The sequence below is a fragment of the Sander vitreus genome, chromosome 15 (assembly GCF_031162955.1).
Source record: "Sander vitreus isolate 19-12246 chromosome 15, sanVit1, whole genome shotgun sequence".
In the NCBI taxonomy this organism is placed as follows: Eukaryota; Metazoa; Chordata; class Actinopteri; order Perciformes; family Percidae; genus Sander; species Sander vitreus.
The window spans coordinates 19885492-19898866 of NC_135869.1; the positions used below are offsets into that span (position 1 = coordinate 19885492).

The following is a 13375-nucleotide window of genomic DNA, read 5'->3' on the forward strand; positions in this document are numbered from 1 at the left end:
GCAAGTGGGCACAACAGCACAGTGAAGAAATGCTGTTCAGATATTTACTGTATTAAAGGGGAACTGCACCCATTTTTAAAAAAAAATGTATACATGTTATTCCTATGGTCTAAAATTGTCCAAAAATATAAGTAAACATGAACAACTCTCTCCAAAACCTAGACTGATAGAATTCAATGGATGTCATCAAGTATTCATTGTGGAACTGCTCCATTGACAATGAACTGGGAAAGATGTTATACGACACTGAGAGCACCCAGAGAAATGTTCTGAATGTATGGGTACCTTTTCAGTTTCAGAACTGAGAACACTACAATAGAATAAATCTTATTTGAGTATAGAAGAAAAACATTTTGTGGGTCCATAAAATCAGTCTCCCATTAATTGTCTATGGAGCAGCTGTGATACAGTAAAATCATTTTTGCAGGCACCTTTTCGGAATCCTTTAGCGTCAGTAAAAAGGAACTAAGAAGTACTGTAGTTATTGCTTTGTTGCTGCCATAAAGAATTAGCACTTTTTTGCTCTGAATACAGGACGATACTCATCTCTAATATTTCTAGAGAGAACAAACTATGTCCACAGTAACACTTACACCAGTTATAAATGGAGTTCATGTAAGGGCACATAGCACCATCAACTGATGGGAGCATGCAATTACACTTTTGAAGAAGGATATGAAGTTCATAGATCCAGAGTGGTGCACTGGTGAGGCATGCCAGGGAGGTACATTCAATGTCATAGTATTTATGTACAGTTGCACAGCAGCACAACTTCATGGGACAAATTCATTGAACAATTTGTGGTATGTGTATAATTATTGTTGTGTATGGGTAAATATATGAATAGAACTTCAGAATATATATTTTCTTTTTAAAGATTATTTTTTTTTTGGGGGGGGGGGGTTTCCCTTTTTTATAGTGACAGTGGATAGACATGAAAGGGGGAGAGAGATGGCGGATGACACGCAGCAAATCTCTCTCTCTCTCTCTCTCTCTAATATTTGGAAACAAGAATACAGATGTCAAACAAGAATACAGACATCACTCAGCATTGTGTCATTTTAATTAAAATAGATTTTAGTTTGTACATTAGTCTTGTGTAATACATTTACATAAATCTTATCAAAAGTGAAAAAGGTTATGTACTATTACTCATTTTCTGCATCTAGCACACTAAATGCAGCAGGTAGAGGCGGTTATGGATGAATACATTAAAACAATCTAATGAGGAATCTTCATCTAGTCTTAAATTAACAATTTGGTAACGTATTTGGTATTTTGTTTACTTTGACAGTTTGCGGGAAGCAGAAGAACTACAGGCAAAACTGTGGAGGTAAATAAACATGTTTCGTCTCTCAGTACGAAGTAGCTTAAGCCGCCTACACATGATACGCGATTTGCTCTCTGCACACCGCTATGTAGGGCGCAGAGCAAAGCACAGAGAGCAAAGCGCAGCGCACATATTCGTCATCAAGGTGGCAAGGAAGCTATTGCCCGTTGCTAGGTAACGACATGCTGTTATCTCTTTGGTTGTGCTTTCGAAAGGTCAAAAGTTGAAATAATTTGAACTTTGAGCGCAGTGCAAAGCGGCAAATCCGAGCGGTGCGCAACGCCAGTGGTAGCGCAGCGACTAGTTTGGCGCCACTGCCCTCCCCGCCGATCACGTGTAGGCAGCTTTATAGAATCATGAAAAGTCTATTCTCCCCAATCTCAATCATTATATATCAGGGTTCAACAATAAGGGCTGCCCGATGGCAAGTAAAACACCACGTTGGGCAAGTAAATATATCAACCCACTTGCCCGTTCAAGCCGCACCATATTATAATCATTTGATTTAAATGCTGGTTTTTTTCGACGTTTTTGTTTACATTTTGGCACTTTGACGTTTTTTAAATGTTTTTTTTTCTTCTAAGTTTTATAGGGGCCAGTTAACATTGACTTGGGGCAAGTAGAATTTTTCTTTACTTGCCCGACCGGACAATCTCGCCAAAATCCAACCTAGGGTCTTATTGTGAATATACCCGAGTCAAACTTTCATTTAAAAGCATATTTAGGACGGAAACGCCACTTTTAAGATTTACCGTATTTTCGTTTTTTGGTCAAATGGCCTTCTGAATGTTTACGCTCAAGTGTCGATCGCCAAATGCAAAGTAACAGGGAGGAGAGTAAAGATTGAAAGCTCCTAAAGCTTAGTTCCATATAAATGCACGGATAATTTGTTGTTTTGTCATTAGTGAAAAACAATATTGACCTTTTAGTTGAAAAAGGAGCCTCATATATGAATGACATTTCCTCCTATGGAGTCCGTTCGTTCGCATTCGGAGATCGGAGAGCGTAAACAACAACAGCTAAAGTGAGTTGTTCAAAACCTTTTTTAGTAAACTGTGTACACAAACAATGTTCTCAATGCTCGAGTTCATGTGTAGAGCCCCTGGTGATACTTCGAGCAAAGTTTCATGTTGTGTCAAGCCTTCTTAGTGTTTTAAAAATAGATATTTTGATGCGATCATAGTAGTGCACTAGCACTGCTAGCACTCCCATTCAAAAGGCCATTTGACCAAAAACGAGAATACGGTGTATCTTAAAAGTGGCGTTTCCGTACTAATAATTATGTTTTTAAACAAAAGTTTGACTCTGGTACATTCACAAAAAGACCCTAGGTTGCATTTTGGCGAGAGTTATGCTTTAACGTTGAACCCTGTATATAAATGTAAAACTGATAAGACGGTGATTGTGTAATCAGTGAGGCTATCCTGAGATGGTGATGATTGCAAAATAAAAAGGAGTTGAGACCAGTCCTTTGTTCTTGCTGTCCAGTGTGGCCATCTTTCATCAGAGCCCTGGCACTCCCAGATTGGGCTTTATCCCAGAACACTTCATCCACTGTCCACACATTCAGCAGCACAGAGAAACTTCTACAAGTCCACCAAAACGTCCCTCTAACAGCTCACCTTACTGTCCATCAACCTTATCTGTGGAGAGGGGAGAGAAAAGAACCATTTCACAGGTTGTTCATCACAGCCAATGCATCTTAGCTCAACTCTGTCTTGTAGACAGACACGTTCTGCTAAATAATTACATACGAAGCGAGTTTTCAGCAATTGTAATCACATGTCCCCTACATTGGTGAAGTTAGAGGGAATGATTTAAAAGCCAATGATTTTGCAATAATAAAAGCTGATTTGTAACTGTTCTGTCTGTCAGGACTGTGGGGGACACTTGCGTATTGTTAGGGGCACATAAAAATGTAAGTGGTTTTGAGTAAGTTTAGAGTGGTCCTATTTTTTTTTAAATAAATCAACAATTAGTGCACTAAAAATCTGTATGCTTAATGGAAATAAATTATATCCTGTAGGGCTGTGCAATTAATCAAATTTTCCTAACGATCACAACAACAACGTAACAATTATTTTGCACATTACATTTTGCAAGTTAAATCTTATTTTGTCTTGTGTTCTGAAGAGGAATTAAAAAAATTGAATGGGAGTAGTATTAAGGGAATGTTCAAGGTTTGAGGATTTTTTCACGCCAATACCAACATTTGAAAGTTTAAAAAAATGTTACCGATATGTGGGCCAATAGTGGCTTTTTAGATAAACACATAATATTAACATTTTTAATAAGAATCATTTAATTTTTTTAAAGAATTGTGACCAAGGTACGTACTGAGCTTGACATTTTACTGTTAAAAAACGATTTAATGGGGACATTTTTGTTTTCAATTTTTATACTACAATTTCATCAGCCGACCAATATGCCAATACTGCTACGTATATCTGCAATAATCTAATATTGGCTGATATACTGGCCCAGCTGATTTCTTAGTCTAGCTCTACATGGTATCTGCTCTAAAAGATTATCTATATGCATTCCTAGTGCCAACATAACAAAGCCAATGTAACAGGGCTGAAACACTTGCTGCACACCCGGTGTTGTGATATAATCTGACAATCGTACCTTTAGGGACAAACTTCAGTGAGCTGCTGAATATTCAGAAGCGAGAAACCCCTTTGGCTGGCCCGTCATTCACAAACTCATGGCCTAGTCCATTTCCACATTTCCCACACCGCACCTGGAACACATCAGACATCTGAATGAGGATGGTGTGCATTTCTATAGGCTCAGCAGTTGATGCATTAGACAATCACTAATCTTCAAGGGGTATACTCTGTTTACCTACCGCTGGTAACTTACTGTAGTTGCTTATACTGAGGGAACAAGTGTGAAAATGTGTGTTGGCTGGTCTATAAATGAATATAGTACACTTACACGGAGCATCCTCTGACAGGTTCATTATACAAAGTAAATCTCCTTTCTACTGATTGTACCTTATATGCCCCAGGTCTCTCCTCATGTTTAGACACACTGTCCTCATGGATTGTCTGTGTGAAGGCTGGCCAGGGAGAGGAGTGTTCGTACTTGGAGCGGCTGTTGAACAGCTGATGATCACACTTGGAGCATACGTAAATCCCTGAGGAGTGAAGGATGAGATGATGGTTAGTGTGCAATATGAGGAGAGAACTATTTTAATACAAATTTGATTCAGGATCAAGTCCGTACCAAACTTCAGCGTTGTGTTAGTACCAGCTACTGGTAATGTGTTGGTAATCCTTTCTTCATGTTCACAATATTCACATTCAACATTTTTTATGCTTTTGTTGGATATGATTTTTATAGAATATGTTGCGTTTGGATTTGTTTGAGGGCGTATTTTTTAAGAGGAAGTCGGACTTCTTGTTGTAAATAAAAACCAGTTCAGCAACAGTTAAGTAACCTGAATGTTTTATATGTGTTATAAAGTTAAGCCATCAAGGTTTTTTGCGTAGGCTACCCCTTCTGGAAAATATTATTCCTAGCTACAGCCTAACGTTACACATAGCTAGATAAAAGTGAACAAATGTAGTCCAATCCACACGGCTTAAAGTTATTTAACGTCAGCGTTACTGTTAACGTTAGCTAGCTAGTTATCTTGGACTCTACTTTTGCTAATCAGTACAAGTTAACCATACATTTAAAATAAAAGGGCAATAGGTTAAAAGTAATGTTAATGAAGATACCTGGTTGAAAATGGTCTTTATAGACCTCTCCACCGAAGAAGCTACAAAACGACATCCCTCTGCTCTCCGGGTAGTAGCTATATGACAGCGGCTTCTCTGCTCGAGTTAAAAGTTATCTGGACCAGAAGAAAAACGTTCCGCTGGCAACGAGAGTCCCGGCCTTCAAAATAAAACCAGATAACTTTAAAAGGACAGTTCAGCCCCTAATTGAAAAGCATAATTTTCCTCGTACCTGTAGTGCTATTTATCAATCTAGATTAGTCTAAATCAACAATCTATATTAATGTAATTATTCTGAACGCGTCAAACCAGAAGTCATATTGTGACAGCTATAGGATATGATTGAGCCATTTTTGAGCTAACGTTAGGTTAGCTGAGTTGTGTCTTCTTGCTATCCAGCAAGCTACCGTCGACATTTGTGTGTAACAGGTGTTGCACCGGTCCCTAACTCTCCGGAGACATGGACACCACAATGATTCAGCTGAGGTTGTTTGTCCATCAAAGGTTGTACACAGCGGCAGAAGAGATCCTCGGAGAGGTGGAGAAAACTATAACGTTAGCTTTGCACGAAGCCGAAGTTAGTCAATCTGAAGAGCTCAGAAGTCTGCGACATCCGCTAACGTTAGACCTCTTGCGAAAAAAATCAGGTTTGGGACTCCGGTTGAATGTGTTGTTAGCATAGACTGTATAAAATGGCAGTTAGTATCACGTTAATATCAGAGTTAGCTTTAAACATTGCTATTATTGTTAGCCTAGCCACAGTAGCCAGTCTGACAAATCAATAACAGAAATAAAAAGAATCTTCGGTTCTTTTGCTAGGATATGTGTAATCCTTTTGAAATGACAGTCAAGTCATTTCACATGTCATTGTCGATGTACCCAAAGATAATAGTATAGCTAATCTTAGCTAACATGGCTTTTGTTAGTCTAGCCAACCTAGCCAGTCTGACTTATCCATAACAGAGATTTAGAGCCAACAACTTTGGAGCAAACTAAAACAGCTTATTATTTCTGGCATGTTCTCTCTGCAGCTACTGCGCCTTCACTGACCATCAGCCCAGTGGGACGTGGAGATGAATGTGATGCCCCACTGCTGCAGGAGAACACAGGTCCCTCAACACCAGAAGAGTCCAACTTTAGTCTTGGTGCTGAGGTGCCGGTGGGACCCTCTCAAACCAGTGCAGATCTGGACAATAATAACTGGAACTACTGCTTGGTTCAGACAGACTTCAAGGTGTTGGAGATAAAAGAAGAGCGAGAGGAACTTGGGGATGACAGTCAAACACAAGAGATGTTTTTTCCTTCTCCGGAAATTGTGAAAAGCGAGCCAGAGACACAACTATCATATGAAATGCAGCCAGTTTCTTCAGACTGCTCTGCACCTCAGAGTGAGAACAATGACAGTGATGAGGAGTTGGTTACCAGCAAAGGAGAACAGAAGAAAACAGTAAAAAGGAAAGGAAAGATGTTGCAAAAGCGAAGTGGCAACATGAATGAGAAGGCAGCATTGCCTCATGACAAAAGTTCTGCTAAAAGTGAAAAGGAACACAGTTTTTGCCATTTTTGTGGCAAGGGATTTCAGTACATCGGCTCTTTGATGAAGCACATAAAAACACATGAGAAAAATTTTGATTGCACAGTTTGTGGGATGACATGCCAGTCAACAGAGCCGCTGATAACTCATTTGAAAATTTGTCACAATAAAAAATGGGTTTGTGATGTTTGTTGCAAGCATTTTTCCAAAATTGGTTTCCTCCGGGCGCATCAAAGAAGAATGAAACACAAAGGCAAGTCTGTGAACTGTACAACTTCTTCCCTTTAGGGCGTCAATTTAATGAAAGGGGGTAGATGACATCTGTCATCATGTTTCATGTTGTGTGTATCTTTTAGAAAATGACTATCTTGAAATGAAAATATTACAGGCTGTTGGTAACATTTTTGCTCCTGTCTCTTTGGCAGCTGCAGAGCCTTCACTGACCATCAGCCCAGTGGGACGTGGAGATGAATGTGATGCCCCACTGCTGCAGGAGAACACAGGTCCCTCAACACCAGAAGAGTCCAACTTCAGTTTAGGTGCTGAGGTGCCGGGAACCTCTCAAACCAGTGCCGATCTGGACGATAGTAACTGTAACTACTGTTTGGTTCAAACAGACTTCAAGATGTTGGAGATAAAAGAAGAGCAGGAGGGACAAGAACAACATGGGAACGTTAATGAAAAGGACCAAGCAGCATTGCCTCTTGAAAAAAGTTCTGCTAAAATTGAAAAGGAATGCATTTTTTGCCATTTTGGGGCAAGGGATTCCAGTACATCAGCTTTCTAATGAACCACATGAAAACACATGAGAAACATTGCACTGTATGCGCTGTTTCCACCTGCATGAAATATGGCACAAAGGCCTTCAATTGATGTGGCAAGACGTTTTCCCAACAAGAGAGTCTGGCTGTGCATGTCAGAAACCGTATCAATGTGGCTTTTGTGGCAAACGTTTTATTACTAGCGGTAACCTCAAAGTACACATGAGATACCATCCAGGAGAAAAACTGTTCCTATGTGATATTTGCGGTAAACGTTTTGCAGAAGGGCAAAGATGACTAGACATAGGACTTCACATACAGGAGAATGCCATATGCCTGCCATGTTTGTGTTATGAGATACAGATTTCCAGTTGATTTAAAGTTGCACCTGCAAACTCATGAAAAGGCAGCCTCTGACTGAAAACAGTTCTATTAAACAGGCATGTCTATTAAACCATGTCTGAGCTCACCGTAAATTCTCAAGTAGTAGCTGGGCCCTTTATTTACTTCAACTGCAGGTCTTTATTTGAAGCAGGTTTAGTAGTTGTAGTGTAGTTACAATAGTGGTTGTCTTTGCTACCCGTTCATTTCAAAAGTGGTCTGATCAACCAATAAATGTTCCCCTTTGACATGAGTTTATTCAGGCAGATTTTGTCTTTTTCAGGTCAGTTTAGCCTGTTCTGTCTATTTGTTAAGTTAGCATATAGTCTGAGTTAAATTCTGTTCAGTTGACCTGTTTTAGGGGCCCAGAACTTAATTGTTAATTAATTAATTAATTAATTGTTAATTCTGTAAGTTGTGTTTCATTTTTGGTCAAATAAACCCTATCTTTTGAAAACCCACCTGTGCCTCCTCATGTCTGCCAGACCTAACATGGAACTGTTTGAAATTAACAATATTAAATTTGAGTTCCGTTTTTTTTTAAATTGCTTTATAGAACCGTACATGTTATCCCTACAGTTATATACATTTATACTATTACAGTGGCTTCAGAAAGTATTCAGACCCCTTTACTTTTGCAAACTTTGTTTTGAAGATTTAATTTTAAATTGTTAAAATTGCCACTTTTGCTCCATCAATCTGAACTTCATGACCGATAAAGACGTTGAAAACATTTTTTCAGAAATCTTTGCAAATGTATTAAAAATCAAAAACTGAAATGTAGATAAGTATTCAGACCCTTTTGCTGTGGCAATCCAATTTGTGGTCAGACAGATGCATCCAGTTTTATTTATCCTTATGATGTGTCTAGAACCGGACTGGAGTCAGTCTGTGGCAAACTGAATTGATTGGACATAGTTCAGAAAGGTACCCACTAGTGTAAATAAGGTACTACAATTCCCAACCAACGCCCAGACTTAAACCCCATAGAACAACCGTGGAGAGACCTGAAGATGGCAGTTCACAGATCTGCTTTTGCTCAACAGATAGCAGGCACAACATGAAACTTCACAATTTACGCAGTTTTTGCCAGCCCAGTTTTAAGGGGGAAAAAAACACCTAACTTGAATATTTAATTATTTTGGACCAAAAGTATTAAACGTGTAGATAAGTTAAGTGTCCTTCTGTTGGAGAACTTTTTGCATCTCACTTTAGAATTTGCGCTTTTATTTTGGACGATTCAAACCGGAAGTCATATTGTGGCAGCTAGCGAATAGGTCTCGTTTAGCTAGATTAGCAGTTGAGTTTATCTTCTTTTTATCCAGCTAATTTACTAACGTTCATGTTTTTGTGACTCTCCGGAGACATGGATACCACAATGTTTCAGCTGAGGTCGTTTGTTCATCAGCGGCTGTATACAGCGGCAGAGGAGATCCTGGGAGAGGTGGAGAAAACTATAACGTTAGCTTTGTACGAAGCCGAAGTTAGTCAAACTAAACAGGAGGTTGGAAGTCTGCGACATCAGCTAACGATAGACCTTCAAAAGAAATCAGGTTTGTCCTCGGTACATGTGTTGATAAGTAGCGTTTTGGTCTCGCATTGCCAGACCAACCTCTATATTTAATTAGTAGTGCAGTGGTTACGTTATATAGCTAAGGATGTTGCTGTACTGTCATGGATGTATTAGGAGAATGGGTAACGTTACTGTACCCGATTTTATTTTTCCAGGATGGCGAAGGCATATATACTGTCTATGATATTTCTACTACTGTTGCAGCAGAGTAGGGTTTACCTCTGATTGGCTTACCCTGACATTTTTACCCAAACCAATCCCACTCCTCTTGAGCTCTGCTGCTGCAGTAGTAGAATTATTTTAAAACTGCACAGCTTTATATCAGAGTTTTCATATTGTGTGCATCTTTTAGAAAATTACTATTTTGAAATGGAAACATTACAGGCTGTTGGTACCTTTTGCTCCTGTCTCTTTGGCAGCTGCAGAGCCTTCACTGACCATCAGCCCAGTGGGACGTGGAGATGAATGTGATGCCCCACTGCTGCAGGAGAACACAGGTCCCTCGACACCAGAAGAGTCCAACTTTAGTCTTGGTGCTGATGTGCCGGGACCCTCTCAAACCAGTGCAGATCCGGACAATAACAACTGGAACTACTGCTTGGTTCAGACAGACTTTAGGATTTTGGAGATAAAAGAAGAACAGGAGGAACTTGGGGATGACAGTCAAACACAAGAGATGGTTTTTCCTTCTCCGGAAATTGTGAAAAGCGAGCCAGAGACACAACTATCATATGAAATGCAGCCAGTTTCTTCAGACTGCTCTGCACCTCAGAGTGAGAACAATGGCAGTGATGAGGATTTGGTTCCCAGCAAAGAAGAACAGACCATAACAATGAAAAGGAAAGGAAAGATGTTGCATGGACAAAGTGGCAACGTTAATGAGAAGGCAGCATTGCCTCATGACAAAAGTTCTGCTAAAAGTGAAAAGGAACGCAGTTTTTGCCATTTTTGTGGCAAGGGATTTCAGTACGTCGGCTCTTTGATGAAGCACATAAAAACACATGAGAACAACTTTGATTGCACGGTTTGTGGGATGACATGCCAGTCAACAGAGCAGCTGATAACTCATGTGAAAAGTCATAACAAAACGCATTTTTGTGACGCTTGTGGCAAGACTTTTGCCAATATCCGTAGTCTCCGGCTGCATGAAAAAATACACACAGGCATAAAAGAGTTTGTCTGTCAAGAATGTGGTAAGACATTTTACCGAAGAGAACATCTGATTGTGCACGTGAGAACCCATTCTGGGGAGAAACCTTATCACTGTGATATTTGTGGAAAATCATTCAGTCAGAGCCAGAACCTTACAATTCATAAAAGAAGTCATTCAGGGGAGAGACCGTATCAGTGTGGCCTGTGTGGCAAACTTTTTAATACTAGCAGTCATCTCAAAACACACATGAGATACCATTCAGGAGAAAAGCCGTATTCGTGTGATATTTGTGGTAAACATTTTCGCCAAAGCGGACAGATGACTAGACATAGGACCACACATACAGGAGAAAGGCCATATGGCTGCCATGTGTGTGGTATGAGATACAGGTTTGCACCTAATCTGAAGGTGCACCTGCAAATTCATGAAAAGGCAGCCTCCGAGTGAAAAAGGTTACATAACCAGACGGCCATCTCAGGGCTCAATTACAAATCATATATATATATATATCGGTAAGTTAGATTTGTTTTGAAGAGTAATTGAAAGAGCTACTTTACAGAAAAAACAGAAAAAAAACAACCTAAATATGTTCATAAATCTCTTTAGGTTTCTGATTCTGGATATAATTTAGACTGCTGCAATACAGTATGTTTGGGACTTAATCAAGATGGTTATCTGATCCGCACAGGTAATAAAAACAACTTTCACTTTGACCATCAGACTGCAGAGCAGCATCTCTGGAGCTGCGCTTTTTCACAGTCCATGTGTGGTTTGTGTATACTGTTTTGTGTCATTTGTTTTAATGGTAAAACCAAATTTCCACATGGGGGGGACAATAAAGTTTATTGTGCTGAAAACTACTACTTTTCAAAATGGTGACGGGGATTACTAGAATGTCATGGTCTTTGTTTTTAAATGAAACAGAATTTAAAAAATGTGAACTTCAAATAAGTGAAATACAAATAAAATTTTCAGAGAAATTTGCAAATTAAAATAAAGAAAAATCACATTTTCTTGGCATTCAGCAACTACAATTCCCATGAGGACTCTTGACAGCAGTTATTTAAGATTCATGGGATATGTTATTGAATCCAACAAAAATAACTGGACTGTTAATATTGGTTAATATTCTACACATTTATCTTAGTATATGGACAGAAAACCCACGTTCAGGTTTTCAGAAACGATGAAAATAAAAACAGTGAATCATCTTTAATACACGATCTTTCAAACGCTCGTCACGTGACGTAAATCCATGGTTATCGTGCTTGCAGCATTGTTTCCTGACACATCTTTGCACCGAGGACACCACAATGATTCAGCTGAGGTCGTTTGTTCACCAGCGGCTGAACACAGCAGCAGAGGAGATCCTCAGAGAGGTGGAAAAAAATGATAACGTTAGATTTGTACGACGTTCACTGACCAAAAGAAGAGCCCCGCAGTCAGCGTAAAAATCGGGACATTCTGCACCAGATATCAGGTTTGGGTCTTGGTAGTTCTACTTTTATTAGAGATGTACGAATGATTCTGAAGCTTGTTTCGTTCCAGTGAAGCGCCCTGTTTAGTACATGTGTTGGAGCACGACGCTGAAGTTGGCTTCCGATTCGCAGCTTCCGATTCAGCAGGGAAACATAACTTACGTTGCTGAGTGACTGATCCTTTGTTGTCTGAACCTCTTACTGTATTGAAAGCGTGTCATTAAGGTAAATTATTAATTATTTCTAAAACATACTTTTAGATTTGTGAAAGCTTTAAGGCCTTTTTACAGTCGCCTCAGCCGACCTGCTGCGCGCCAATGTGATGTCAAAATGACGTAGATCTCGCTGGCGCCCAGGATTTTGAGTGCATTGTCACTGCCCGATGTCAGTCGAGTGCAGATGTGAGTTGCGCATGCGTCACTTTGAGGCAAGTAGCCTACAACAACCGAGAACATTGACGTCAATGCTGCTGCCAGTTCTGCCATTGTTTACCTTTTTCTTCTTCTTCTTCTAGTCCGTAGAAGCAAAGTCGGTAGCATTTCCTCATTAGCGCCACCTCTGTTCAGGAGAAGACTGCAACTAGTGTCGCAACCACCACGCGCGAGTATAAACAGTTAGGGCGCTCCCATGACGTCACATTGGCGCACAACAGGTCGGCTGCGGCGGGTATACCGGACGCATTATTGTCTTTATGAGAACACAATAAAGGGAGATTTCACAGTTGTTGTTTTTTTCAAATGTAGACCACATTAGACCAAGTCCAGATCCAAAACCACTACACCTAGACTTGTCAAATCTGGACTAAATTATCCCAGAGAGGCTAAATATTCTTAAAAACACAGTTTCAGATTTGTGAAATCTTTATTCTTTTTGTGAAAAAGCAATAAAGTGGGATTTCCCTGTTCTTTTTCATATGTAGACCACATAAGACCAGGTCCAGATCCAAAGCCACCATACCTACACTTGTCAAATCTGGACTAAATTATCCCAGAGAGGATAAAGATTCTTAAAAACACATTTTCAAATTTGTGAAAGCCGCAATTAAGGGGGATTTCCCTGTTCTTTTTTATATGTAGACCTAGAAGTCTAGGTGTAGGGGTTTTGGATCTGGTCTACATATGAAAAAAGACTAAGCCTAAACTACACCAATAAGGTACGTTTAGGTTTTACTGTACGTGAGCAAAAATGTGTAGGCTTTTTGGATAGTTAATTCTCTAATTTACTGTAACATATTAAACAATACCATCTACATTTAATGCAGCAATTCTAATCAATTGTATTACAGATTTAATAATAACACGCAGGCTTGTTGAACTCTTATTGCACATAAAAGACTAAAACTACCAAAGAAGTGTTCGGCCGTCTTAAAGGGCTGCTATTTTTGCAAGCCACCAGGTGTCACTGTGTTTTCTGTGTTCGAAGCCCCAAAGCTTTGAA

General features: G+C 39.6%; 3 protein-coding genes across 3 annotated transcripts; 2 read left to right on the forward strand and 1 right to left on the reverse strand.

Moving 5' to 3' along the window:
- Positions 1-1045: 1045 nt before the first annotated feature.
- Positions 1046-5207, reverse strand: msrb1a (methionine sulfoxide reductase B1a). The gene is made up of 4 exons (XM_078269371.1): positions 5059-5207; positions 4330-4472; positions 3959-4073; positions 1046-2973 (listed from the first exon to the last, which is right to left on the reverse strand). The coding sequence occupies exons 1-4, from the start codon at positions 5111-5113 to the stop codon at positions 2954-2956; spliced, it is 333 nt and encodes a 110-aa protein (XP_078125497.1). The 5' UTR covers positions 5114-5207; the 3' UTR covers positions 1046-2953.
- Positions 5208-5260: 53 nt separating this feature from the next.
- LOC144529979 (uncharacterized) lies at positions 5261-8195 on the forward strand. Its single transcript, XM_078269370.1, has 3 exons — positions 5261-5705; positions 6090-6845; positions 7018-8195. Exons 1-3 carry the CDS (start codon positions 5519-5521, stop codon positions 7377-7379), a joined length of 1305 nt encoding a protein of 434 aa, XP_078125496.1. The 5' UTR covers positions 5261-5518; the 3' UTR covers positions 7380-8195.
- A 799-nt stretch (positions 8196-8994) lies between these two features.
- Positions 8995-10964, forward strand: LOC144529853 (uncharacterized). Its single transcript, XM_078269190.1, has 2 exons — positions 8995-9287; positions 9727-10964. The coding sequence occupies exons 1-2, from the start codon at positions 9101-9103 to the stop codon at positions 10905-10907; spliced, it is 1368 nt and encodes a 455-aa protein (XP_078125316.1). The 5' UTR covers positions 8995-9100; the 3' UTR covers positions 10908-10964.
- The last annotated feature ends 2411 nt before the right edge of the window (positions 10965-13375 follow it).

Bases quoted from the DNA above. Each gene is read 5' to 3' on its own strand.
- LOC144529979 (XM_078269370.1), top strand. From the start codon at position 5,519: ATGGACACCACAATGATTCAGCTGAGGTTGTTTGTCCATCAAAGGTTG. The intron at 5,706-6,089 runs GTTTGGGACTCC...TTCTCTCTGCAG, and splicing joins CCTCTTGCGAAAAAAATCAG to CTACTGCGCCTTCACTGACC. The intron at 6,846-7,017 runs GCAAGTCTGTGA...TCTCTTTGGCAG, and splicing joins AAGAAGAATGAAACACAAAG to CTGCAGAGCCTTCACTGACC.
- LOC144529853 (XM_078269190.1), top strand. From the start codon at position 9,101: ATGGATACCACAATGTTTCAGCTGAGGTCGTTTGTTCATCAGCGGCTG. The intron at 9,288-9,726 runs GTTTGTCCTCGG...TCTCTTTGGCAG, and splicing joins AGACCTTCAAAAGAAATCAG to CTGCAGAGCCTTCACTGACC.